General features: G+C 48.0%; 13 protein-coding genes and 1 non-coding gene across 15 annotated transcripts; 5 read left to right on the forward strand and 9 right to left on the reverse strand.

Annotated features, from left to right (window-relative positions):
- Positions 1–682: 682 nt before the first annotated feature.
- Positions 683–1,814, reverse strand: FOIG_15734 (eukaryotic phosphomannomutase). Its single transcript, XM_031217121.1, has one exon. The coding sequence runs from the start codon at positions 1,741–1,743 to the stop codon at positions 979–981; it is 765 nt and encodes a 254-aa protein (XP_031053142.1). The 5' UTR covers positions 1,744–1,814; the 3' UTR covers positions 683–978.
- A 113-nt stretch (positions 1,815–1,927) lies between these two features.
- Positions 1,928–3,733, reverse strand: FOIG_15735 (uncharacterized protein). Its single transcript, XM_031217122.1, has one exon. It carries the CDS (start codon positions 3,678–3,680, stop codon positions 2,184–2,186), a length of 1,497 nt encoding a protein of 498 aa, XP_031053143.1. The 5' UTR covers positions 3,681–3,733; the 3' UTR covers positions 1,928–2,183.
- Positions 3,734–4,526: 793 nt separating this feature from the next.
- Positions 4,527–6,091, forward strand: FOIG_15736 (uncharacterized protein). The gene is made up of 2 exons (XM_031217123.1): positions 4,527–5,250; positions 5,306–6,091. The coding sequence occupies exons 1-2, from the start codon at positions 4,648–4,650 to the stop codon at positions 5,879–5,881; spliced, it is 1,179 nt and encodes a 392-aa protein (XP_031053144.1). The 5' UTR covers positions 4,527–4,647; the 3' UTR covers positions 5,882–6,091.
- Positions 6,092–6,148: 57 nt separating this feature from the next.
- FOIG_15737 (uncharacterized protein) lies at positions 6,149–6,939 on the forward strand (the record flags this gene model as incomplete). The annotated part of the gene is made up of 2 exons (XM_031217124.1): positions 6,149–6,568; positions 6,619–6,939. The coding sequence occupies exons 1-2, from the start codon at positions 6,173–6,175 to the stop codon at positions 6,937–6,939; spliced, it is 717 nt and encodes a 238-aa protein (XP_031053145.1). The 5' UTR covers positions 6,149–6,172.
- Positions 6,940–6,943: 4 nt separating this feature from the next.
- On the reverse strand, positions 6,944–8,883 carry FOIG_15738 (uncharacterized protein). 2 transcript variants are annotated; one of them, XM_031217126.1, is made up of 2 exons: positions 8,389–8,883; positions 6,944–8,094 (listed from the first exon to the last, which is right to left on the reverse strand). In XM_031217126.1, the coding sequence occupies exons 1-2, from the start codon at positions 8,873–8,875 to the stop codon at positions 7,223–7,225; spliced, it is 1,359 nt and encodes a 452-aa protein (XP_031053147.1). In that variant the 5' UTR covers positions 8,876–8,883; the 3' UTR covers positions 6,944–7,222. The 2 variants fall into 2 exon arrangements, with proteins under 2 accessions (XP_031053147.1, XP_031053146.1); XM_031217125.1 differs by having other exon boundaries at positions 6,944–8,883.
- Positions 8,884–9,561: 678 nt separating this feature from the next.
- FOIG_15739 (uncharacterized protein) lies at positions 9,562–10,730 on the reverse strand (the record flags this gene model as incomplete). Its single annotated transcript, XM_031217127.1, has 4 exons — positions 10,401–10,730; positions 10,303–10,353; positions 9,780–10,253; positions 9,562–9,728 (listed from the first exon to the last, which is right to left on the reverse strand). The coding sequence occupies exons 1-4, from the start codon at positions 10,489–10,491 to the stop codon at positions 9,562–9,564; spliced, it is 783 nt and encodes a 260-aa protein (XP_031053148.1). The 5' UTR covers positions 10,492–10,730.
- Positions 10,731–12,443: 1,713 nt separating this feature from the next.
- Positions 12,444–14,529, reverse strand: FOIG_15740 (uncharacterized protein). The gene is made up of 3 exons (XM_031217128.1): positions 13,845–14,529; positions 12,979–13,797; positions 12,444–12,929 (listed from the first exon to the last, which is right to left on the reverse strand). Exons 1-3 carry the CDS (start codon positions 14,433–14,435, stop codon positions 12,855–12,857), a joined length of 1,485 nt encoding a protein of 494 aa, XP_031053149.1. The 5' UTR covers positions 14,436–14,529; the 3' UTR covers positions 12,444–12,854.
- Positions 14,530–14,975: 446 nt separating this feature from the next.
- FOIG_15741 lies at positions 14,976–15,048 on the forward strand. The gene has a single exon. It is a non-coding gene; the product is annotated as a tRNA-Cys (tRNA).
- Positions 15,049–15,248: 200 nt separating this feature from the next.
- FOIG_15742 (uncharacterized protein) lies at positions 15,249–15,972 on the reverse strand (the record flags this gene model as incomplete). Its single annotated transcript, XM_031217129.1, has 2 exons — positions 15,249–15,701; positions 15,748–15,972. 2 exons carry the CDS (start codon positions 15,970–15,972, stop codon positions 15,249–15,251), a joined length of 678 nt encoding a protein of 225 aa, XP_031053150.1.
- A 994-nt stretch (positions 15,973–16,966) lies between these two features.
- On the reverse strand, positions 16,967–17,792 carry FOIG_15743 (uncharacterized protein; the record flags this gene model as incomplete). The annotated part of the gene is made up of 3 exons (XM_031217130.1): positions 16,967–17,536; positions 17,588–17,714; positions 17,761–17,792. 3 exons carry the CDS (start codon positions 17,790–17,792, stop codon positions 16,967–16,969), a joined length of 729 nt encoding a protein of 242 aa, XP_031053151.1.
- A 616-nt stretch (positions 17,793–18,408) lies between these two features.
- On the reverse strand, positions 18,409–19,297 carry FOIG_15744 (uncharacterized protein; the record flags this gene model as incomplete). Its single annotated transcript, XM_031217131.1, has 2 exons — positions 18,409–19,035; positions 19,067–19,297. 2 exons carry the CDS (start codon positions 19,295–19,297, stop codon positions 18,409–18,411), a joined length of 858 nt encoding a protein of 285 aa, XP_031053152.1.
- Positions 19,298–19,633: 336 nt separating this feature from the next.
- On the reverse strand, positions 19,634–20,501 carry FOIG_15745 (uncharacterized protein; the record flags this gene model as incomplete). The annotated part of the gene is made up of 2 exons (XM_031217132.1): positions 19,634–20,390; positions 20,452–20,501. 2 exons carry the CDS (start codon positions 20,499–20,501, stop codon positions 19,634–19,636), a joined length of 807 nt encoding a protein of 268 aa, XP_031053153.1.
- Positions 20,502–21,506: 1,005 nt separating this feature from the next.
- On the forward strand, positions 21,507–22,446 carry FOIG_15746 (uncharacterized protein; the record flags this gene model as incomplete). The annotated part of the gene is made up of 3 exons (XM_031217133.1): positions 21,507–21,781; positions 21,830–22,160; positions 22,219–22,446. The coding sequence occupies 3 exons, from the start codon at positions 21,507–21,509 to the stop codon at positions 22,444–22,446; spliced, it is 834 nt and encodes a 277-aa protein (XP_031053154.1).
- A 1,272-nt stretch (positions 22,447–23,718) lies between these two features.
- On the forward strand, positions 23,719–24,837 carry FOIG_15747 (uncharacterized protein; the record flags this gene model as incomplete). The annotated part of the gene is made up of 2 exons (XM_031217134.1): positions 23,719–24,321; positions 24,379–24,837. 2 exons carry the CDS (start codon positions 23,719–23,721, stop codon positions 24,835–24,837), a joined length of 1,062 nt encoding a protein of 353 aa, XP_031053155.1.
- Between the last annotated feature and the right edge of the window lie 462 nt (positions 24,838–25,299).

Raw genomic sequence — 25,299 nt, forward strand, 5'->3', positions numbered from 1 at the left:
CATGGATCAACGCTCTTCCGAGCCAGGCCCCCTTGAAAAATATTGGGCACGAATCCTACGTTGAAAAGGAGAAAATGCCGCAAATGATTCTTGTTTTCTCTTTCTTCTTCCTTCATTGCCGCGTTTGTCCGTATATTCGAGGCCAGTGGCCCTTGGGGTTGTGAGAGGTTCGCGATTGAAGCCATCCACTCTTGATGAATTGAAGTCTTTAGGCAAAAGAAGTACAAGGTAGCAAGTCAGAGAACTTACTAGCTTAAAAAACCTATCCATGATTGGTTTCGAAAGGTGAGCTTCCTTATTATTTCCTAAGTTCCCCCACCGTGAATGATGAGATTGAAACAAATACTTCCATGGCTATGATCACATATGATTCAAGCTGTTTCCGTTACACAAGCTGAGACGTTCGATATACTGATGCTCTGATTACCATATTTATTGATTATCATGCTGACTTGTCGGAGTTACAGATCCGCGGTACATAGCATCAGGTTGGAAGGAAAGACATCTGGCAACTTGGTCATAGGTTAGCGAAGATGTATTTACGTTAATAATACGAAATTGAACCGTTTTGAACGTCAAAGTTGCGTATGCCGTTTTTAAGTTTGCCAAACTTGATTGATTCGTGAACCTCGTAGGGCCGTGTTGAACAAGTATGAGAGACCACGGTTATGACCCTTGTGAGCTCTGTTACGCATCAGCATGTACGAGTCCTATTAGGACACATTGATAAAGGTGCATGTAATGTCGCTCACGTGAACATATGCATTTAATAACGAGTTGAATTTTGGGTACGACGGCCAATTGCTTTATATCAACTGTGATGACATTGAATCCTCATGATTTGGAGAGTCCGTTGTTTGTTGTCATTTTCTCTGCTTCCCTCCCAACATGAACAATGTTTTCTGCTCATATCCTTCAATAGTAGGAAGTAGTCAACTCCCCTCACAGTTGTGAGTTGCCAGTGATAGGCGTCTCATGTTAATGCAAAGGACCAGTCTCGCTCAAACACGCAACGATACCCGCAATAGCAGCCAGAGTCCCATCCGGATTCTTCACCCGCACCGTGTGCAGCCCCAGTTCCTTAGCAGGGTAATCATTCCCACCCGGAAAGATGGCATCTCCAATGAACATGATCTGCTCCAGCGGAATCCCACTCGCCGCCGAGAGCTTCTTCAGCCCGTAGCCCTTATCAACACCTTTCTGCGTGATGTCGATAGAAGTAGCTCCGCCCATGTTGATTGACAAGTCTGGGAGTCGCTTGTATAGATCCGCTTGAATGATCTTGCGCTTCTCAAAGTCAGGATCCCAAACTTCCTTCGCGGAGGGAGGGGCTTGTTGACCAAGCGCCGAAAATGTGATCTGACTGCCTCGATCTTCAATGCGCTCACCCCAAGTCTGCTCTGGCTGAAACCCCGTTGCGTCGAGAGCAGCGTTGAATGCTTCGATGATGTTCTTCCTCTGCTCCTCACTAAACAGCTCTGCATATTCCACCTTCCACTCATCGCCCTTGTGAGTGTAAAGCTTTGTGCCGGTGGTAGGCATGAGCCAGAGTTTGGAAAGGTCAGCTCGTGCGGGAAGACGGCTGGCGACTTGTTTCTGGAACTGAGGCCAATCGCCACCCGATATAACTGCGACGTGGGCGACGCTCAAGAGATCGGCGAGAGCCTCGCCCATTGAGTCGAGAATTGCCTGCTTGCTCTCTGCGAGAGTGCCATCGAGGTCGAATGCGACCAGTTTGATCATTTTGCTTGTGATTTGGAGTTGTTTGGTGGGTGAGGGGTTGTACTGATAAGAGTTGACACGGTGTTGTAAGACCGTGAGACGAAGTAACACGCGTACCTTTTTGGGTTGGTCTCATGACTAAGAATAGCAACCGTGATCCCCAGAGATCAGCACCTACTATCGACAAAATAACAAGCTCATCAACGGCCCAGACGAAGCACGATACTGGGGTTAGGGATTCAAAGCCTCACATAGCAACGAAAATGCATGTTTAGCTTCCCTATGTCCTCTACAAAGTCCGTCTCATCTTAACTTGGTTACATTTCTGCGTGGCTAAAGATATATATCGTCCATCCTTTTTTTCACTTCTTCTCGAAAAGACAAAGATCCCAAGTTTTAAAACCTACAAGCAGCCAAGCAAGGGTCCACTGTCAACCCACCAATAACGACGGCAATGTCTCTCACTTCCGCGCCTTTTGTCGAACAGTCGCACCAAGCTCAAGAACAAAATCGTCAAACAAATGTTCCCCGTCGTCTCTAGCATCACTCTCCACACGAACCGTACAGGTAATGTTTCTCTCCTCCGAAGCCATAGTGAAATCATCCCTTGCTTGACAAATCTGACGAAACTTGGCATCCGCTTCCTCAAGCTTTTTCTTCACAGCCTCTACTTTCTCCTCAAAGCTAGGAAGCTCACGGCAGACTCTGTCGTAGGCAGCACGGGTAACTGTTTGGTCTTTGTCGGCGTCTTCTACAGCCTTCTCTAGACTTTTTATAGCGCGGCCCATGTTGCTGACCCCGAGGCTCTGCACGAATTGCAACGCTTCGACGCTCTTTTCATAATCGGCGTGTGCTTTTTCGGATGCCTTCATCGTGGCGGAAATGGCGTCTTGCTTTCGTTCGCGGCTCTTCAACATTTCGTGATTCGCGCTGTCAGCTTCGAGCGAGGCTTGTCTCGCACACTTGGCTTCGGCGTCGAGCTCGGCCAGTCTTTGTTCGATTCGTAGGTGTTGCTTATGCGCGACGATGGACAAGCTCTTGCGGATCTTATCGCCTATTTGTTTATCTGTCATGCCGAGAGATGCAATGCGGATCCTGCGAGATGGAGTTGCTAGAGGACGTCCTGAACCACTCTGAGTAGGTGATGCAGAATCAGTGCTAGGATTAACCTCTTCTGCATCCGGTGACGGTGCTGATAAAGCTTTGCGCCTCTCGTGTTCCGCAACGGTTTCTAGAAGCTGGGAATCTGGGTCTGGAGAAGGCTCGTCCGAGTGGCTCAGCACGGGCTGACTCTGATTGTCGTCTGGCTCTTTTTTCTTATCGAGGCACTGATCTTGGGCTTCATCTCGGTCGCTTTCGTCATCTGAGCTGATCACCACAGTATTTGCACTTTTGCGCTTGGGTACCGGAGTCTTGGGGCTTGTGCCAGGGATTGTTTTTGACGAATGTCCTCTCTGTCGCTTTGAAGAGCGCGTTACTCGCGCGAGCGGGCTCTTATTCTCGGTCCTGATTCGTTTAGCAGCAGGTTTAGGCGCCAACTTGCCACCGGATATTGTTCTCGTGGCGAGTGGTGTTTCTGAGTCCGATCCGGGCTGTGAGTCTGTTTTCTTCAACAGAGACAAAACACCTCTGATGTCGGTTTCTGTGATGGCGATAGGCTCGCCAACTCCTCTTCGCCGGGCAACTCTCAGAAGCGCAGAGCGCACCTTTTTTTTTTCAAGATCATCCAGTCTTTGTCCAGAAAAGCTCAGAGTCATCGTCTCGAGGAAACAATCGAGAAGGCCTTGTGTCCATCTTGTCTCGGAGGAGCACGGTATGATCTCCCAAGGAAAGGAATCACTAAGACGCCAGATTTTGACCGCAGCGGAGCGTTGAGCTGGCGTTACAAGGCTCTTGAAGACAGGATCTTCTGTGTCTGGTCCTCTGTCTTCAGAGCGAGACGTATTGATGAATGCCATGTCGCTTCACTGCGGGACACGAGGCGATGAGACCCCAAGATAAGAAATCAAGGCTTTGGGTCAGGTCAGAGAGAAATTGAGGGGTTATGGACGGTATCGGCAGGAGGCTGAGACATAAGTGCGTTGTCACGTTGGTTGCTGGTTACACGAAAAAAAGAAAAGAAAGTCCATGACCAAGGCGAACAGCGAATTGAACAAGCTTGGTATTTACGACCAAAACATTGATGATATGCAGCAAAATTTTGAGTAATCGCAATATAGATATCTTTTGCTTACTCTACTTCTCAACGTGGATGTCATATTTATGATCATGTCAAGCATGAGACGAGACATCCCTCACCTTGCCAAGAGAGAGGGCTACTGAAGCCGAAACTCGATAGTTGACGACAGCGGGGGGTCAGTGGCATCGCCCACTGAAACTGCTAGAAATTATGCAGCTTTCCGCTGTGGCTGTCACTTCAACCAGTGAAATGTTTTATGACACCGAACACGCTCAAGCCTAGCCACAAAGACGCATCGCTGTTTGGATGTTTATTTTTGTGCAAACAACAAAAGCAACACCACGAATATAACAGCACCTGTGAACAGGCTTACTAATGGACTGAAGAGTATATAGAAACTTTGTAGGAACACTCCTTCGCATTCGTGTTGCAAGCGAACCTGATCGATCTGTCAATGCGACTTTGGTCTCACGTAATCCTAGAAGCGAGATCCACCAACCGACCTTTATTCTGCCCTTGTTGATGGTTCAACTTGCAGGGGCTTCTTCAATGTCTCCATTCTCTTCGTATAAGATCTGAAGGATGACAATCATACGAGGCTGCACGAAAGGGCTCACATGGGCTTGCTTTCCATGGCTTCCGTGCTGCCTTATATTACGTCCCTCTCTTATAAGACACAGTTAATTTCATCAACCTTACAGTTTTAGCATCGCGTTTCTCTGCACCATTCAAGTTAAGAATCTAATATGCGACTTAACACGCACCTCGTCAATGTGATCGTTGGCTTGGGTGCCTTATCCACCGGACTGTTGATCCCATTAGTATCTTCGGGGCCTTATCACGTTGGCTTGAACATCAAAACTCTCACTGATGAGTCTAGATGGGATCCATACGCTCCAATCGACAGCCTCCAGAAGCGACGTGTTCTGATCTCGGCTTTTACACCCATCGATACCCAGGACAACTCTTGCCCGCATGGAGAGGTCAACGTTCCATATATGCCACCCAAAACTCGAGACGCTTTTGGACGACAGGCTGAAGCCATGGGTCTGCCATCTGGAGTTTTCGAGGACTTGCAGCTGAAGTTTTGTCGACTCCCTGATATGAGCCGAATAGAGAAAGAGGCTCAGAAGAATAAAACCAGACATCCAGTCGTCATATTCTCCCCGGGTCGTGGTGTATCAAGACTCATGTACAGTGCCATGGCAAGGTCGGTAGCCAGTCACGGCTACGTCGTGATCACAGTTGATCATGCTTACGACGCTTCGATCATCGAGTATCCAGATGGTACTGCCATCACTGGCGTCGTTGGTGAAGCGAACCAGACCGTTCTGGAAACATCAGCGAAGGTGAGTGACTGAAAGCTTGCTTAAGAAGCAATTGCTAACCTCGATTGACATACAGGTTCGATCACAAGACATTTCATTCATTATCGATCAATTCAAAGACAATGTCACAGCAAGAAAGCAGTTTGGCTTATCCGAAGCAGGTAGCATCTTTGTCTTTGGTCACTCAATTGGGGGAGCCACTGCCGTGTCGACATTATTCAGCGACGAACGAATCAAGGGCGTAATAAATCTTGACGGCGACATGCTTGGCCCTGTCGTCAAAACCGGTCTGGACAAACCCCTCTTTCTCATTGGAAGGCCTTATTCTCGCGAACAGGGCCCGTCATGGAACGAAACTTGGAACAACCAGCGTGGACCAGGCATGATGCTTCAGCTTGACGGCATAACGCATCAGTCGTTCTTGGATGCGCCATTGCTTGTTAGTTTGAGGGATGTTCCTGAGGACTCGAAAGCCAAGGTGCAAGCTGCCTTGGGGACAATTGATGGCAGACGAATGGTATCTCTTGTAGTTCAGCTGACCGCTGCCATTCTTGAGTACGTATTTGACGGTGCCGAGAACCGATTATGTCGTGTGGTTGGGGGCCAATCGGAAGTGACGGCTCTGGAGATCAAGGGAATCAGTTGTTCATGAGCACTCTCAGTTCTGCTGGACGAGGAGATCAAATTACGACCAACTGAACATGAAGATTTATTCAAGAACCTGATTAAACTCCCGCAGCTCTGATGTCCCTGTATTGACGTGATTTTGTGACTCCGGTGCATGAATCTGAAAATGCATCAACGCCACGCATGTCATTCGGCCGCAGACTATCGAATTGGCGCTTACGTCAGAATAGCAAGGCCCAGAGCCTTATAAGAGCATACGATCAGGAATATCATGAGAGAGAATAATTCCTAACAGAAATCAGATTGACATCGTACAATGGCTCCTACAATTTTCATCGTTCCTGGGTTTTATGAAGGCCCCGCGGTCTTCCAACCTCTCGCCGACAGCCTCAATGGACGAGGCTTCAAAACAGTGATCACGACTATTTCCAGCACTGGCAAGACTCCTCCAGACAGCCCAAACATGGATGATGATATCGCGAACATCGCCAAGGACCTTGCTCCTGTCGTTGAGGAAGCAGGTGATGAAGGCGTCGTTGCAGTCATGCACTCAGCAGGTGGCTTTATTGGGAGCGGTGCCCTCAAAGGCCTGACTTCTCAAGCCAGGCAGGATTCTGGGAAGGCTGGAGGTGTGAAGAAGATCATCTTCATCACAGCTGGGCTGGCACCTGAGGGCTATGAACAAGGGCCAATGGAGTTCTTTGACTACCATGTGAGACCTTCCATTTCCTTCTCATGCCCCTGTTTCTAACCGGTCTCCAGGAGTCAAACGGTACGCAGTCTTGTAAAGACCCCAGGAACTTGCTTTACGGTGACTTCTCAGACGAAGAGGCCAGCGAGTGGCTTCCAGGTCTTCAACATCAAGCTGACAGAGGTTGGGCGACCAAGGTTCAGTACTGCGGTTGGAGAGAGGTACCAAGTGTCTACATCATCTGCGAGGGGGATAGGATACTACCTGTTGAGCTGCAGGAAAGGTTCGCGGGTCTGGCAGGCAGTGAGGTTATGAAGGTTGATGCTGGACATATGGTACAGTTGAGTCAGACTGAAAAGGTGGCCGGCATCATCGCTTCACACGCGAATTAAGATGGCCGACACATCCTTTTGGAGCCTGTAGGCGGTAGCGAAGACAATGTTAATACATTGTTTATTTCCCTATTATTCTGCCAGGGTCTGGTCAAAAGGCAGCAAATCATTTGCTGAAATTGTCCAGCTTACCATCCTAACCTGTTCCCGCTCGCTCCGACCTTTCATAACGACAGTTCTCTCAAATAACAGTTGTTCATGGGAGGGTCAATACGAACCGGCCAGTCCTGCCTGTACTCAAGACTATAATGCCGAGGAGTAGCCAGTAGACGTGGATATCATTTCATTCGCGTTTCTCCTTGACTGATCTCCATTCCGTCATCAGGCTTCCAACTATCGCGACTGAAGCCAGCCCAGCTACAAGATACCATGTCTGCCCAAGGCTTTTGTCAATTGCAACTAGTACATCTTTTGTCGCAGATTCTGACACATTGCTAACCATTTCGCCAAGACCGCTGTTGCTGATGTGCGTTCCATTCAGACCCGGTATGACTCCATCAAGGTTGTCAGAGAGCCGGTTAGTGAAGAGCACCTGTGCAATGGGAACAGACACAGCCGGGCCAAAAGATTGAGCGAACAGCATGATGGACAAACCAAGAGGGACGTCTTCAGCCCGGAGAACTGTCTGCACAGCTGTTTGAGGTCCAATGAACCCAATGCCGTAAGACAAGCCTGAAAGTGCCGTATAAGCAATGAGTTTCTCGAAACTGGTATCAATCTTAAACGTGGTGATAAGCCCTGCCGCAACTGGCATGATGAAGGATGCGAAGAGCATGAAGGGCGTGTAATAACCAAATGCACTGGTCCCCGCTCCATGGATGAGTGAACCGATTGTCGCTGCGATGATGATAGGTAACATCATGTAGCCGCTCTTGACAGGCGTGTAGCCACGAACGAGCTGGTAGTAGGTTGGTAGATAGTATTCTAGTACAACGCCTGTGCTGTTGACACAGAATATGAAGATGAAACCCGCAATCACACAACGTTGCTTCATAATGCGAGGCGGAAGTGCAGCAGTGTCGCCTCGACGGACCTGATTCCAAAAAAATACACCAAGAAGAACAGCAAATGTGAGGAGAGGTCCAATAACCTGGCCGCTACTCCAGGGGTACATAGTGCCAGCCCATGAAAGAGCAAGAAAGAGGCTTGTGAGCGCTGGGAGAAGTAACATGTTACTAACGAGGTCAAGCTGAGCAACCTTCTGCTTAAACGTCATTGCAGCAACTCCACTAGGCTTATGATCATCCGACAGGCAAAACATGGTAAGAAGAAGTGTGACAGCACCCGTAGGCACGCTGATGTAGAAACACCATCGCCAGCTAAGTGTCTGAAGAGCACCGCCAATCAACGGCGCGGCGATGGTAGCGAGACCTTCAGCAGCACCAAAGACTCCCAGAAATACAGGTCGTCGACGGAGAGGGGTGCATTGAATGATGATGATGAACGAACCAGCGAAGAGCCCCGCAGATCCCAACCCAGCCACCGCTCTCCCGACAACAAGCATTGTCGACGAAACAGCAGCGCCCGAGAGTACAGACCCAGCTATGGAGATAATATTGGAAAGGAGAAAGATGCGTTTGACGGAGAAGAGCTTGTATGCTCTCCCAAAGACGAATTGGAAAGCGCAGACGCAGAGTCTGAAGGCGGAGGAGTACCAGCCGACGTGAGATACCGTGTGAAAGTGATCAGTTATAGCTGGGACTACTGTGGCAACTATGTTCATGTCTATACTGGCGAGGACGAGGATGGAGACCACGGAGAGTATGGTCAGCCAGAGTCTGATCCCCGTCGGGAACTCTGCGTCTGGTCGTTCACTTGACTCCGCAGCATGGCCCTCGACAACGCTGTCGTGTTCATGGTAACTAATTTCGTCATCGTTATCTTGCTGGTGGACTTGCTGTGATGGTGTCCGTTCGAGTATGACAAGTTCTGCCATTGTTGTTGGTCAAGACGTTGGTAAGAAAAGTAAATGAGGGGCTCAGAGTTAGACGACGGATTACCAGATCCCTGTCATGCAGATCCTCCACCGATAACACCCGTCCTACAGGGTTACTAAGGACTGTACAACACCTTTTAAAAACTAACGAAATAACGAGAAAACTGTATACAAGCACAGTCCAGTGGATATCCAGTTCACAAATCAGTCCGGGAGTGTTGATGAAAAGCACATGTCATAATGTATCAAGTTAGGGCAGGGAAGAAAACTCAGGACATCTCGGCTAAATAACATAGGGATTCATATAACTGTAGAGTAGATTTAGCAGATTTAAGAGTAGTTTATTCTGACACCTTGCCCGACCTCGGAAGTTTTCTTGCTCTGTGAGGTCAAGGTACTTCTACTTAGGCTCATGCGCAATCCTTGGAAAGCTAGCCCCTCTTGTTAGATCGGGACCCAATGGTCGTGGCCATCATGGCTTGCAGCGAGCGGATATCGGCTGTTTGATGAAGTCCAAATTGTGTATATAATTAAAGGGAGTGTCCTATGTGAATAATATGTAATGCAGGCGATTTGAAGCCTTTCAGAAGAAGAAAAAGGAATGTCTGATGCCAGAAGTATGTAAATGCTCAACCCAGTAACCCAGTCCAAAACTCCAAAAACCATCTAAATGTTTAATAACACTTTTACTCCTTGCCGGGGTACTTTCCAGGGTACCATTTTCCATCATCGTAGCCAGTCTTGCCGCCCTCATATTTTCCCTCGTGCCAGCTGCCATCGTCATTGCGCTTGGCCTTGTGGTCAGGGTGGTACTGGCCATCATCGAAGCCAGTGCCGGGGCCCTCATATTTCCCTTGAACTTGTTAGTCTTGAAGGTCTTATAGCTTAGAGACGTGTGACTTACCAGCTTCCCACTTGCCATCGTCACGGCCAGTGTCGCCGCCCTCGTATTTGCCCTCGTGCCAGCTTCCATCATCCTCACGCTTCTCCTTGCCACCAGGGTACTTTCCGGGATACCACTTTCCATCATCATACTTGGTTCCTGGCTTTCCCTCATATTTGCCGGGATGCCAGCTGCCATCATCGTTGCGCTTGGCCTTTCCACCAGGGTACTTTCCAGGGTACCATTTGCCGTCATCGTAGCCAGTCTTGCCACCCTCATACTTGCCCTCGTGCCAGGATCCGTCATCGTTGCGCTTCTCCTTGCCGCCAGGGTATTTGCCAGGGTACCATTTGCCATCGTCGTACTTGGTTCCTGGCTTGCCCTCGTATTTACCCTCATGCCAGCTACCGTCATCGTAGCGCTTGGCCTTCTTGCTGTCCTTGCCAGGGTGGTATTGACCATCGTCAAAGCCGGTGCCAGGGCCCTCATACTTGCCTGGTAATGTTTAGTATGGCGAGTTGTTGGAGAGACTGTAAAGACTTACCAGGAGCCCACTTGCCGTCATCCTTGCCAGTATCACCGCCCTCATATTTACCTGATGCTGTTAGTATGAGACTGGGTGATGGAATGAGGCAAACATACCAGGGGCCCATGAGCCGTCATCGGCGGGCTTTGCAGTGGGGAGGGCCAGAGCCGTAGCGGCAAAGGCGAGAAGAGTGTATGAGTAGCGCATGTTGAGAGATGAAAGTTTATATGTAAAGAAGGGATGTTAAGAAAATTGTAGTAGAAGCGATTGAAGCTGTAGTAATAGTGGAAGCGACGGTGTTGTAGCGAAGGTTGTTGTGATTGTTGTAGAAGATATGATGATGATGAGAATGATAAAATTTAATCGAATGGAGGGAATCAAACGTTGTTTATATATACAATTGTATGCCGCTTGCTTCAAACTTTGGCAGCATCGTCCAGATCGTGGGCTCACCACTAAGACATGGTGGTGGCTGGCGCCATAGCGGATACCTCGCCCCGACACTCAAACTTAGTCTCTGGTAAGGCTGAGCTGGAGCTTGACGGCCGACATGAGTTCATGTCATGCCCTACGTCAGTTGGCAAAAGGCTACTATTTTCGGGTGCCCCGTGCTTCCACGCGAACTTGGGAGCTGCTGCGCCTGCATCACGCCAGGTTAAGGTCAGCGCTAGCTGCTGCGCAATTTGAAGCTATCCCCAAATTGTCAGGGCTGAGGCCTCGATCGTGGGTGGAGGGGTCAGCCCCCAAAGACCAGTTTATCCCGCAAGTTGTAACTGTCATACCCGAGAAACCAGGCTCTGGGGCTGAAAGAGGTAAAGGTCAGCTGTGCCACCGCCCTTTTTCGCGAGGTCTGCGTTGTCAAACTGATCTTGGCTTGAGTAATGGAGGATGAAGGACTCGATCCTTCTCGTATCCTTTGCTGATCTGATTGTGGAAGTGCTGATGTTTGCATCCACCGTTGCGTAATATATGGGTAGCAAAAGTGCAAACTTCAAGCCCAAAAGTTCAGCTTTGCAGCAGGCTCTCGAATCTCATTAAGCCGGACAGTTCTATGACGGATACTCCAGCCAAGCCAAGACCAAGCTCAGCCCGCCCCAGAGCCGATGGCTTTGGCCCATTGCTTTAGCTAAGCTTAAAAATAACCAATTGCACAGCCCGATCCAAGTCTGACATGAGTAGCCAGAAAATGATAATGCTCCGTCTGAATACTTTTGGGGAGTACAAGAGGTCTCGGGACTCGAGAATGGCGGAGGCGGAGGAGGATGAGGGTGTAGAGAACAAGACATGCAGAGATGGTGCTATCGATACGAGACCTTGCGTCGCGCACCTGATGGTTTTGAGAACATGATCCGGAACTAACCCTGGAACAAGCCTATTTTTACACTATTCATTAACCGTCCGATTAGATCTTGATCGGTCTCTGCTAGATGCCGCGGCAGCTCTTGAGCTTGTAGGCGAAGCAGGCATTATACACTTTATCCCGCCCTGGAGTAATATTTTGGTGAAAAGTGAATCTTAACTCAGCTACCGGAGTTTCATCCCCGTCATAGAGGATCAGCACAAATGTCACCATCCATATGCATAATTGACAGCTCTTTGGTCCACCCAGCTCTGAGCCTCAGCGTCACATGCCCCCAACTTGAGCTCGATGTAATGTAGCATTGCTTACTATGTACTTCTGCAGTTGGCTCAAAACGCGGGATAATTGCGTAACCTAGATTAGTCAAGTTTCTGGAGCTGAACATCGATGATGCTGAGAAAGCTGATGAGGCGCTTTTTGTAATTATCTCTCGATGAATGCAGAACTTACCTTGGATGACAGATAAATGAGACATGTGCAAAACATTGGCATTACTCCGTCAGCAATCTGTCAGATTTTTCGGTAGGTCAAGTCTCTCTCCAATGCGTGTTCCGCTGAAAAGCTGGGTTCTGGCGTCTTACTATAAGCACAATCCTTCTTTTCGTATCCAAAGGACGTCGGACGGTTGTTCTCAACATCACGTCAGCATCAACTTCATATCGCGCTCCCCTAACATATAAAGGACTCCGTCGGAACTAGGAAAGGACTTTGTGTGACCATCTACTCTTTGGAACTTCGGTTGACGAGAGTTTCGACAGTCTCCTCTTCCCAACAAGCATTCGCTAATTAAAAGGTAACTGTAAGCCACGAGATAAACTCCAGGCCGGTCATAGATTAAAACTGAACACAGTACAACAAGATTTGGCACATGAGTATGGATGTGCTCATGCTGCACGAGTACTTCGTTTGGTTCCATTTGAGCATTCAGTGACAAATGACGGGAAGGATTCCTTTCAACCCGCATGTCTCTATAATAATCGCTGGAAACGCTGTAAAGTAACTGGGCGGGTTCTTGGAAGCTTGACACAAATGTTCTTGGGGCAAACTTGGCACCCATAGATAATCTATCGGCCAGAAGCTCACTCAAACGTAAGTGTCCTTCACCCTACACCGCACAAAGATCTTGCTGACCCAAGTACCCGACTAGGATCGTCACTCAACGTCAGATCTTCCATTCTTGGGAAGTTCCCCATCTCAAGTCAAGGTTTGTTCACTTGTTGAAAGTTCGCTTCTTCAACCACCTGTTCACCAATTCCAGACCCTCTTTCGGCTTGTCCTGAGGAACCTGTTATGGCTTGTTAGCATCAAGTCCTCATTGACATCGAAGCACTTACCATATGGCCAGCTCCATCAACTGTGACAAAAGCGAATGTGGTTTTCTTATCGGTGTCGCCCATCTTGATTTTGACCTCCTTATACCATCCAAACTCATCACCTCCAGCCCCCCAGGACCTTTGTCGTTGCGCAACATATTCCGGTTGTCCTTTCCAAGGCATACTGTTGCTCCATCTCAAGTTACCAGCGGTGTTGCATGCGAGGTCGAGGTTTCCTTGGTACATTAGCACGTCGATATCGTGATCGAGCAAGTATAGAATCTGTGACTGAGTGCTGATTTCTTGGTCATATCCTAGACTAAATGCCACTTCTACATCCATCGCATAAATGGAGTAGTTCGTCACTGCACTAGGTACGCCTAAGGCATCGAAAACCTTGGGGGTGTTGAGGTACTTCTCAATTAGCCCTGCTTCCTTATAGCACAGATCATCTCCAGATTCGCAGGGCCTGGTGATGTCGAATCTGTTCCTTTTGCCACCTGCACCGGATTCTCCATCGTACCAGCGGATGACTCCATCCCAGCAAACTTTACCAGCCGCGCCACAGATAGCATGGTCGGGATGCTCATAACATACCCGTGCGAGGTCAAGGCATCGCGGAAGGTTCGCAGCCATAATGTCACAACGTGTGCTGTTGAAAACAGGCTTGTCAACACCCGGGTTCGTGGTGCAGAGTGTCTCCCAGTATCCGAAGTGGGTGTCCATAGGGGAGACGTAGCCGTTGCCGATGAGAACTGACTCCAGGTTGACTTGGGGCCGCTTAGGATAGAGACTGTTTTGTGCAACAATAGTAGCTCCCAGGACAGGGATATAGTGGCCCTAAAGAATCAGTCACGTCGCATAACAGGGAGTGCTGGGTCACCTACTCCATAACTCTCTCCCGAGATATGAAATGGCCTGTCGGCGAGATCCGGGAATACTTGGCTCACAAAGAGCTGCAAGAACTTATGCATACTCTCAGCAGCGACGAAAGAGTTTGACGGAATCGGCTCTCCGTCATCCAAGTACGAAAAGCCAACGCTGGCAGGCTGGTCGACAAAGATATAGTTCGCATTCTCATTCCATCCATAAGGGTTGTGAACCGTTCCATTACCATGCTCGTTGATCAGACACGGTCCAAGCTCTTGAAGCAATCCCAGCATTGATGAGCCGCCAGGGCCTCCAGTTAACCAAAGCACAAGAGGGTCTGTTTTTGGTGCATTCTTGCTCTCAAAGTACCAGAAGAAAAGATGCTGGTTGCCGACATCGAGCCAGCCGGTGTACTGCTTCACGCGGGCGTCGCATATGGAGTCGTCAACCTGCTCTCTGATACGGATCGTATGCTCCGGAAACAGCGAGCTTTGGTGAACTTGGAACGTGGAGGCTTGCGGTGAGTCTGTGTCCTTGAGTGGTATCTGCGAGGCAAAAGCGCAAAGTGAAGCCCCAGTTAGGAGCAATGCCGTTTTTAGAAAGCCCATTGTTGTAATACTTCTTGGCGAAGAAGTTGAATGGGGAATTTGAACAAGGTTATAAATTGTCAGACGGTGAAACTCTGGCCGGGAATGGTTATGTAATCCTCGCGGAAATGACGACAACGAGCTCACCAGGGTAAGTCGCAAAAGGCTTTGCAAAAGGTCCTGTCTCAACTTATCTTTTACCCCGCTTCCACGGCATCTCAATCCGTACAGGATCAGCTCTAGTCTTGATAAGGAAGCTCACAGCACATTTTTGGAGTTTTCCAGTGAACCTGGAGACCAGGGCAGCGCGTCAATCAATTGAAGTTATCGAAGCCTGCGAGGCTTATCGCGTATTCTGATAAGACGGGTCAGAGATGGCCCATGTTTGCAATGGCAATGTCCATACAGAGAGAGAGTTCAGGAATAGCTCCGAGTACTCGATCAATTTCCATGTCCAAGTAATCACGACCTGATCTGACTGAACACTCACCATACTCCTAACATAATGTGTCATTTTATCTCGATACCCTCATCCAACGAGCATTCACAGCTCATTATCAAGGATCGATAGCTCAGTGGTACGAGCGAGGGATTGCAGATCCCTAGGTCGCGTGTTCGATCCACGCTCGGTCCTAAGAGTTTCTTTTTGAACACCACTTATTTTATATAACGGCTTTATTTTTATGTGTAATGACTATGCTTGCCATATCGAAATTTACAAACAAGTAAACATCCTCCTTTCCAAATTCCTGCCCTTACTTCTGTTTCCATGAAATCCTTTCGGTCATGAAAAGATACTCCAAGCATACCACCAGCAGAGCTACACTCATACCATCACCAAAATACCTGTGGAGGATCAGGCCATTCCAAGTAATTAAATAGCAGGTCCTTGATGAAGTCGGGACACTGTTCAGCCATGTCGTTGTACCATTCTCTTGACTCTATTGCCTCCTTTTTTCCACGAACCGGGCACCTCATGAACTTTACGACCTGTTCCCGCAGTTCCTGGCGATGCTCTGGGGTTGAGTTATAGACCTGGGGGATCAAAGGGAGAACGTCTTCCAACTTCTGAGCGTGGGAAATGCCGATACGGAACTGCTCCGCTGCATATTGAGCAAGTGGTTCAATGCTGTACATATCACCCAGCGCGAACATGTAAATGTGGTCGGCGAGAGTTGAATCCTTTGAGAATTCCATATGGTATGTTCCCATGTAAAGGAAATCAATCAGCCATTTTACATGGTCCACAGAAGATTCTGACAGATCGTACTCGTTTGTAGAAGATTCCTGCGAAATGTTAGCCACGTTCATCAGTTTTAAAAGGCAGACTAACCTTGAACAGCCCAGTGCATGCTATATGAAAGACCTTTGATTGACTGCAGACGACGACCTTGTGGACTGGGAATCGAGCGGCTCCGCAGATGAAGGCAAAGTCCGTGAACTCATGGTTCTGTCTGGCTCTGTAGACAAGAATTGGTAAGCTGTTCTGATAGATGGGAGTCAAGGGGGATTCATACTGCCAGAGGCTCTTTCGAAAGTTTCTACTTTCATAGTCCATTTTTAATAAAGTTTTGTTGACTTCTGGATATAATGTAGGTTTGTTTGGCTGGCCAAGTTTGGTTTCATGGAAGAATGAAGGAGAGTGTGATATTTATATCTGGATCAGTAGTAGAACAGATTTTACAAACAGCATCATATTAGTGAAGTATATCTTGCAGAGACTTTGTATACTCAAGAGCTTTATAGTCAATCACATTTTGGCTTATGATTTTCTGTTTGGCCTATTTTGAGATGTATGTTACGTCGAGCATGTCAGACACTCTAACTCCTGGCCTAGATGAAACCCATAAGGAAAGAGACTTTTAAATCACTAAAGCTTATAAAATATGGCGCGCATATGATTCGTCCGTTCCTTCATGCATTACTAAGATCCTCTGAAAGTATATTTTACTACGCAAAGCATAAACCTCACTTTTTAGTAGGTGAAGAGAAATCCTATAACCTTTGGGCGATTAAGCCTGGATCTTCGCGTTGATTTTGTCTTCCGAGCTTCTTTTACAACTTGAAGCCACTATTGGTCCAGCTGGAGCAGTAGCCCGATGATCTACGAGCACCTGGCCTCTGCGGCCTAATGTTTGCATCATCCAAGAAATCCTATAAACGGGAGCTGGTCAGTGAAGGAGAGCTTGAGACTTTCTTTGTATTTCAGTACCTACAGCCGTGAGTTCTCATATTCACATAGACTACCAGACATGAAAAGGCTCTACGACTAATACCACTGGTCATGTGAGAGGGGTAACACCTCTATCTCTATGAGCAACAAGATGAAGCCCATGTTTATCTCGTTACTTGGCATTCATGGGGATTCAGGAAATCGAGTTGAACCTTTGCATAAGCTATCGTGAGATTTCTTGAAGTTTTGTCCAAAATAAGGGTAGTCAAATATAGCTAAAGGATAAGAGCTTCATGATGCAAAGAAGTTTAGTATAACTTCTCTAGACTCGAAGTGCTAACAATTTTACCATTATGATTTATACCAACCACTAAAACCCCTAGAGTCCAGCAAGCCCGTTTTGATACGTATTATATTGTCGAGACGTAGGGTACGGGCTAGAATACCGTATTTCCTGAGAGATCTTCAATGAGCGAGTTCGTTGGTTGCAATCGCCACATCTCGACTCCAGAGGGGTACTCATGATAGACATCATCACCTCCTTCAGGAAGTCCTGACTAGCGTCAGATATCTGGTCGATCAATCTCTTGGTGGCCTTCCTACATATGCAAGTCAGCACTGTCTCCCTTGTGTGGGCGACGGCTGCATCGATAGCATCCCTGGAAACCGATATGGGCAGTTCGTGCAGGACCGGAAGCGAATTGAGAAAATCTTCCAGTTCAACATGCTTATGTTTCAGTCGTTGGATATACAAATCGATGGCCTGCCTTATAAGGCCTTGGATGTCATACTTGTCTGCCAAGGCCAGCATCGACGAATGCATCGAAAGGGAAAGCTTGGATGCAACTCTAATCGGATTATCGTAGTGCCCGACGTAGAAGTAGTCGACCATCATCTCGACCAATTCCAGGGGGTACTCGCTCAAGTCATAGACTCCAGATCTGGCTTCCTACAGAGGGGTCAGTATATTGTCACTGCAGTTTAATTTGTACTTACTTACCTTGAAATCACTGGTGCAAGCGGCATTGAAAACCTTGGATTGTGCACAGATTATGATTTTATGCACGGGGATCTTTTTACCTTTGCAGAGAAAGGCGAAGTCAGTGAACTGACCAGCTTTTTGGGCTCTGGGAGATGTTAGTTGAGCTAAGACAGAATGCGAGAGCAACTTACTTCTGCATGAGCTTCCGTTCCTCGATATTCATGATGATGATTAATAGTGGATTTTAGCATATGGGAGGGGTTGAGTTCCACGTCGCGGATGCAGGGGTAAAGAGATATATATAAGAGAGATGAGCAAGATTCTCAGATGGAAGACTGTTCGAAGTCGTCTTTGGCTGAGAGCTTATAATTACCACACCAAAGTCAGACCATGTAATGGAAAAGCTGATCGCGGGAAAAGTTTCCGGCCACGTATCAACTCGCTCTATTGCGTTTTGACTTTCCTAGGAGACTCATTAAAGGAAACTCTGACCACGAATACCGAAAGAATAGAGTGAAAGGCCATCTAGTTTCCGTGTCACTCTCATTGATACGAAAGAGACATAAATAAGAACAGAGATGAATTTTTAAGATTCGAGTTACTGACTCATTGCTAATGGTGTAAGCTCGCATTCATGCGAGAAGTGCAAATGTCACCTCTTGTTGAGTACCAGGCGTACCATACTTGAGACATCCCATCCAGATATTCTACCAGTTTCATCACTTTGCTCACTACTAATCGTGGAAAAGACTCTAGGAAATGAGGCAGCGGCGTTTATTGGGGTGTTCAACATTTTTGGAACAAGCATGGCTGTAGATGCTTGGCATTTATTTCATCCTCTACCATCTGCGGTAACCCGGATCTTTCCCAATAGAGGCATTCTCATCCTCACCAAACTCGTAGTCCAATAGCTTACTCCACGAACGGAGGCTCAGCCCTGCTCTGGCGCCCCCTTTCCCACATTTTTGGCATCGACATTGGAGGATTTCGATCGGAACAGTACCTCGTGAGTCACAAGAGAAGTTATCACAAATCCCCATCCGCGAGAATCTGAGAGAGAGACTCAGAAGGTCTCTCGCAAACTCTGGAAATTCGTACAAGAAATCATCAAGGATCGTTGCCAGCTCAGTTGCAGCCAGCGCGGTCCCCATATTGTCTCTAGCAAAGACTAGTGCCCCAACTCGAAGGGTCTTGGATGTCTCCCTAGGGAGGTTGTAAACTTGCGAGATCGAACTGGCGAAATCGTGATGGTTGCAGCTTTCGTCCAAGCATTCCAGGTACTTCTTACTCGCAAGCTCTTGTAGGCCGCCAATGCCGTACTTGTCTCCTAAGGTGAACATGGTTGCATGGGTCAACAGGTCAGCGTCATCTGGAACCGCATATGTTCCAGTGTAGAGGTATTCTACCATCCCATTCACTACATCAAGGGGATGATCGTTCATGTCATATATCCCGGAAGAAGCTTCCTGGACCTTATTAGCGGGCATGAGGGTGTACTTGGCGGCGAGCGGTACCTTGAACCCCCCAGTCCATGCTCTCTGAAAGACCGTGGACTGGCCGCAGATGATGATCTTGTGAACGTTGATTGTTTGCCCTTCGCAGACGAAGGCGAAGTCGGTGAACTCGCCACTTTCGCGCGCTCTGTCCGAGGCCAGCAGGTCCTAGAGGGCAGGGGACATGAGAAATATAGTACTTCTGCATACGGAGCCTGTCCTCAAGAGGAATCATATTCAAGTAGAAGGAAGATACTGCTGTGAGTGATTGTTACGAGATGCAAAGGAACCTGCCAACTTGGCGCGCACAGAAGTGGTTTATATGCTACTTCCGCCCTTCCCATGCAAATAAAAAGAGGTGGCCGGGTAATATGCAAGCCTCAGTCCCCTGGAAGTCCCTCCTCCAATAGTTTAAATTCCCGGGCCTTCTGTTCAACTATCTACGCCACCAATGTTGGTAGGCCTCCCAGCCATAAACAAGGCGCCTCAACCGAGCTAGACCCTCAGGCTGGCTTGAAGATGGTCGGCCTCCCATTTTCAACAATGGATTACATGCGCCACCAAAAAATAATCATGTATCTTCCTCCGTTTCCACGACCTGGCTCAACAGTTCCCGCATCGGACCACCGTGATGCCACATAAAGTTCTGAAACACCTCCTCACCCCTGAAGAGTCCTGCTTGACAGATGATGTAATCCGCCACAATCTGTCGCAACCTCATGGGGACAAATTTGCCGGAAGTCAAGACGAGCAGCTCCATGACAGTATTCCACGAATCTCCCCAAGGCATCGTCGCCTCGAGGGCGAGGAATAGCTTGCCCAACGATATCTCCATCAACTTATCCATGCAGTAGCGATCTGCGAAGGCGCAAACTCGCGCATGATGCAGCAACGTATCTGCACCGATGTCTCCCACGTCGGCTGGTCGAGGCACGGGCGCGTGTTTCTCGACAAAGTCTTGCCAGAGGCCATGATCCTGGTGTGCATTGGCATTGTTAGGCCCCGAGATTCGTGGGTAAAGTCGAACGTAGTGCGCCCAAGACTTGCCCCAGCGGCCCAGTTCTTCTTCGCCTGGATCTGTCTCCTCCTCTTCCTCATCTTCTTGTATGGGTTTCGCGTAGTTGCCGCTGTACGCAAACTCCCAAAAGCTCAGGAAGGTGGCTTCGTCGAGGTCGGGCCATTTGACGCGTTGTTCCAAGGCTTCCTTGAAAGGTCCATTGACGAGGACGTTCAAGACGGGTGACTGCTTCGCGACGAGGGCGGAATGAATAGTGAACTCGATTTCTTCGGGACCGACGATGAATTTGAAAACTTTGGATATCGCGACACTACGTGTTTGTCAGCTTAGGGTTCGGGCGAAGATTATGTGAAGCTTGCCTCCTTGTTGACTCCTGTTTCTCGAAGTCGTTTGGGGCCCTGCATTCCACATTCTGGTCCATCTTGTGTTCTGTGCACATCCTCTTGGTCCCGGCTGTGGCAGAAAGCAAACGAAGGAGTTGAGATGGAGTGAGCGGTAGGTGATCAAGATGGAATGCCAGTAGAGCACAAGCTGCAACTGGTGAAGTCTACGATGGCAATATATGATGATGTAATAAGCTTCCACGGTGTGACTCAAGAAGCCTAAAATAAAAGTTTAGGAGATAGAGTTTCAAGAATCAAATTTTGTTGACAGTACCTCTTCTTACTGGCTTACCAGCCCTTCCCATAAAGTATAGAGTTTTAATAGCAGAGAAGTAATCTCTCATCCGTATCGGTTTTCCTACTTCCATTAACATGGAAAGGGTCTTACTGTTGTTTTCCAAGGAGAATATGTTGATAAGAGGGAAAGAATAAGAGGGGTGGAGTGTTCATACGTATGGCTAGATACACGCTGCACCGCCACAAAGAAGGAACCCGCCCTGGCTGTTCTTATTGTTCAGGAGGATGTAAAGGCGTTCTGAATTCAAAATAGTGTTGAAAATACCGTTAAAAAGGGTCAAGCATTGTTCGTGACACTGCGAACACGGTGGACAATACGAATACCTTGGCTAAGTCGTCGACTTGGTAACTTGGGTCTGTCCACGATATCTTCATCATCAACACTCCATATATCACTCTGGATATATTCTTTACTGAGCCAGTCACCAAGCTCCGAGCGAGTCTTCAGCAGCAATACGCAGACGCTCGGTCTTGGGATAATTCTCCCCTCACGTAGGAACCGCCTGGTCTTATTGCAGTGGCAGCTGGTCTCTTGTTCTGCCACTGTACTGCCAGTGCCAGCCTTCGCAAGTCCAAGTTGACACTGGCAGGTTTCTTCTAATCTTAACAGCTCTTATCTGCTCTCGTCTCTTCTCATCTCTTCTTCTCTCATCCACTATCCTCCACTTCCATTCATCTTCTCCTTTATCTCTGTACCCAGCTCTCGTAACACTTCTTCACTATATCACTTGAGCAGTAATATCAGCATGTCGCACACAGAGAAGAAGTCACTCCACGCCTTAAACGTGGAAAATCCTGATTTCCAGGCCTACCCATTGTTTTGGACCCCTCACCATCTTGAGCTAGTGGGCTGCCGATTTCTCGAGGTAGAAGAGACCAGCGACCTGCAGGGACGTCATGTCCAGCAGGATGGTAGATTAACATATTATGCTACCCGACTTGCGACATCCCCGGTCGAGAACCTGAAATCACATTACGTACGCTCATTGTTTCGCGGAACCGGGCTTTTGGAATTTGTCTGGTATGTCACATATACTTCGACAGCGTAACTTTGACTAACCTTTGATAGGGTCTCGACGGCCTTCCATTATGCTGGCTGTCTAGTTCACGTCCCAGTTTGCAATGCGTTTCGCATTGCAGGCCATATCCAGGTTCCTCATCCGGAACCGGTTATCGGTTACTACTCGTACAAGGCAGACGAGGACCGTCGTGTGAAGTTCACGCCCCGGGCTGGCCCCCTGGGTACCTGGAACCTCCCGATCCAACGCCTCTACGGGCGTAGACTCGCGAGAGTCACCCCAAAAGACTGGACCTTGGACCCCTACATCATCTGCGTACTCCTAAGCCTTGCGCAGGTCCAGTCGCGTTCAGACAACACGCAGCAGCCCCGTCTGTACCTTGTATGTTGTCAACTCCTCCCTGGTTGATCGATACTCTTGCTAACACAATATCTTGCAGGTCCGCCTCCTTGTAACACACAGAGATGACCACCAAAATTCCTATGTCTACAAAGTAGACTTCCCCTCCCAGCTCTTGGAGTGCCTCAAGTCTCCTACACGTCCCATGACCGATGTTGTGTTCCCCTCCATCAAGGTGGGCAAGGTGGCTTTTGAGCCTTATGAGACTTTTGGTGGCCGAGCTGTTGAAGCCCTCATCGGCCCCCAGTACCAGTCATCGACAGCCTAGAGGAATCTCAATATTGGGTTCCCTGGACATGTATCCGGAGCAGATCGATCGGTCTGAGCTGCATTCTACCTCGATGATAATGGTAAGTCCATCCTCAACTATTCGTTTGTACCTGGCTCAATCATCAACAGGACGATTAGTGCTTCGATCGTCGGATGTGGGAGGTTTTTAGGAGTGTTAAGGGTCACATTTGTATCATCACATTTTGGAGTTCTTGGAATGCTCAGCATGGAGAAGGAGTGTATGGGATCTGTGGCTAATACTCTGGACGACGCTCAGTCAGGCGTAACAACCGCAGGGGCAGCATCTGAGCTAGAAGTAAATTTGCATTCACATACCAATAGACTTCGTCAATGTCAAGCAGAAAAGCAATCTGTGAAGCGTACTTAATTTCAGGTGGCATTTTAACCATCAGCATATGAAACTTTGACAGCTCGTAGAAGAGACATCCACCGAACATACATGTTCTTGAAATCGTCTGAGTTGATTCGACCATCAGCAATAGTGATTTAATTTTGGTCCGTTTTGGTGACCACTCATCTTGTCCAGCCATGGACATCCAGCCTCGACCCTTTTCCGGAGATAATCTCAGTCGAGAACTGTGAAAATAATAAAATGATCAAAATATTCTGCGGGACATACCAAATCGTGACACGGGCCTTTTACATGACCTACCCTTAATCTATAACCTCAGTTCAGGCCAGTTGAGTGGAGATAAATCGTAGAAGGGACAACCTCTAGGTTAATGGGAGAACCGCTTTGTGCCATAATGGGCAAAATGAGAAGTTATGCACAGAGTCGGCTTGTTATTCGGTCTGTCACCTCCGAACAACAAGGTTTCTTCAACGGTGTTCTTCAACGATGTTCTTCTCCTGGTCTTCCTACTCCATTGAGCCTTTGTTCCCTAGTTTACTAAGACTCACATCATGTTCAGAGACGAGGGAGAGCATTGTTTGTCCTTTGTTCATGTTATGACATAGAATCAACGTGTAGTTCAATTACCTAGCTCCACCACAGGGACAGTCTTTGTTGTAAACGACCGTTCAATGCAACGAATACCCAATGGGTACAATGATACTGCCGAACAAAAGCCCGATCAACTCAGTGGCCCCAGACCTTAAATAGTGATGCATTGACGAGTATCCATATCACTCAAATCGCCGTTTTGACTTCTCAACCGTAACGGCGCAACTTCAACCTATTGTCACTAAGCTTCGAATCCCTTTCGCGGGCAAAGATTATGAACAGGTCTACATTCTGGTAACCATCATCATGGAACAAGATTGGGCAGAAGCCAAGCATCGAGCGATGCGAGGTCGTCTACACAGCCTCAGAATCCGGCTTATTGATCTTGCGAATAACTTGGCCAATCTTACAACAGAACAGCTGGGCATTCATTGCGGTGCAATCGTTGAAGACCTGCGCAGCTTCTCTTATGATTGCATGGTAGAAGGCAGGGATAGACTCGATGAAGCCCAGTTTCAATGGCGAGTTGGGGAAATCGGGGAGTTAATGGACTTTTCTATTAACGAGGAGCTCAAAAATATTGAACGAGACGAGCATCATAAGCCTAGGATGACAAGAGAAAAGCGCAGGGCCATGTTGATGGATCTCCGAATCGACATTCCTTTTACTGAGTTGTGCTTCGTCCCCGATGCTTATGACTTCTTCATGAACCTCGGAAAGAATATCAGAGACCTCGTTGTTGATGAGCTTAGGCATCGTGCTCACGACCACGCTATGGCTCGCCTTCAGTCTGCCAAGGAAGAGCAAGGTGTCAGCGAGCGACCTCTTCCCCAAAGACATCTATATGAAGAGTCTATCACTAACAATGTGCTTGAGCAGGAATCTAGGGAGCTGGAAATCCGCGATAACGTTTACATATGTCGCTGAGCGGCGAACCAAATCGATGAATATCAAAGGTATCTCCAGTTGCCAGTCACAGACGATGTGGCATCGGCAGCCGTGGAGGAGTATGACGACTGTGTAGAATTGCAGTCACCGTGTCCGCCAGGGATGAGCTTGCTTGTCCTGGCTCGTGCAGGAGATTGGTGGTTCGCTCAACCAGTGAACCCTTCGGCCAAGAAACCTCGTTCTCGCGGGCCAATGCCTAACCTCGAGGTTATAACCATCACTCGCAACCAGCTACGAGATGATCATGAGTTTGTGGGAGATGCTTTCAAAAAGGAGATTCCTGAGGTTCAACCGTCTCTCAAGAAGTTGGACATCGACTTTGAAAAGACTATTGGTTCTCAGTTTGGGATTGTCGTTGCATGGAGGTTCGTTGGAGGGGATGTCTGGATGGACCGTTATGGTCATATTGTTCCGAAGAATGTCATTGACGAGTCAGCCATTCACATCGGTCGATCATGGAGTTCCACCAGAGAGTAAGTGAGAAGGCATCCTTTCAAATTACCCTCATTGCTTTAGAGATGAGTCCAGGCCAGTGCATGGGCTATGGCTTAGAATGAGCTGGTCACTTTCATGGGGATAGACTCAAGTGAGTAGATAGTGGAATGTGTTTTTGAATTGACCTTAGCTTGTTATTATAGAATTGAGGGATTCTTTGTTGATTGCATTGTTGACTGGCGTTTATGGGAATCTCGAGTCGATGCCAAGATGGGGTGACTACACTGAAGACTGAGGGCGTCTCAACGGCGACTCTACCTGAAGCCGCATATGTACTACTACAGCGTCTACTAGACCCTTTACGTGTTCTTGAGCATTTTTAGAAATAAAATGGAAAAAAGGCTACATATTGCCTCATCGTCGTTTGGTTTGGGGAGGTCATGAGTGTTGATACATGGGAGCGCAGACGAAGATTGCGATGTCCATATTACTGCTCGTCATGGG

This window comes from Fusarium odoratissimum, assembly GCF_000260195.1.
Source record: "Fusarium odoratissimum NRRL 54006 unplaced genomic scaffold supercont1.58, whole genome shotgun sequence".
Taxonomy (NCBI): domain Eukaryota; kingdom Fungi; phylum Ascomycota; class Sordariomycetes; order Hypocreales; family Nectriaceae; genus Fusarium; species Fusarium odoratissimum.

What these genes read in the sequence shown, in the direction of transcription:
- FOIG_15734 (XM_031217121.1), bottom strand. Translation starts at nt 1,743, where the DNA reads ATGATCAAACTGGTCGCATTCGACCTCGATGGCACTCTCGCAGAGAGC.
- FOIG_15738 (XM_031217125.1), bottom strand. Translation starts at nt 8,875, where the DNA reads ATGGCAGAACTTGTCATACTCGAACGGACACCATCACAGCAAGTCCAC.
- FOIG_15736 (XM_031217123.1), top strand. Translation starts at nt 4,648, where the DNA reads ATGCGACTTAACACGCACCTCGTCAATGTGATCGTTGGCTTGGGTGCC. An exon ending in TTCTGGAAACATCAGCGAAG is followed by an intron (nt 5,251 to 5,305) that starts GTGAGTGACTGA and finishes ATTGACATACAG; the next exon opens with GTTCGATCACAAGACATTTC.
- FOIG_15735 (XM_031217122.1), bottom strand. Translation starts at nt 3,680, where the DNA reads ATGGCATTCATCAATACGTCTCGCTCTGAAGACAGAGGACCAGACACA.
- FOIG_15740 (XM_031217128.1), bottom strand. Translation starts at nt 14,435, where the DNA reads ATGGGCTTTCTAAAAACGGCATTGCTCCTAACTGGGGCTTCACTTTGC. An exon ending in TCTCGGGAGAGAGTTATGGA is followed by an intron (nt 13,798 to 13,844) that starts GTAGGTGACCCA and finishes CTGATTCTTTAG; the next exon opens with GGCCACTATATCCCTGTCCT. An exon ending in TTGATGGAGCTGGCCATATG is followed by an intron (nt 12,930 to 12,978) that starts GTAAGTGCTTCG and finishes AAGCCATAACAG; the next exon opens with GTTCCTCAGGACAAGCCGAA.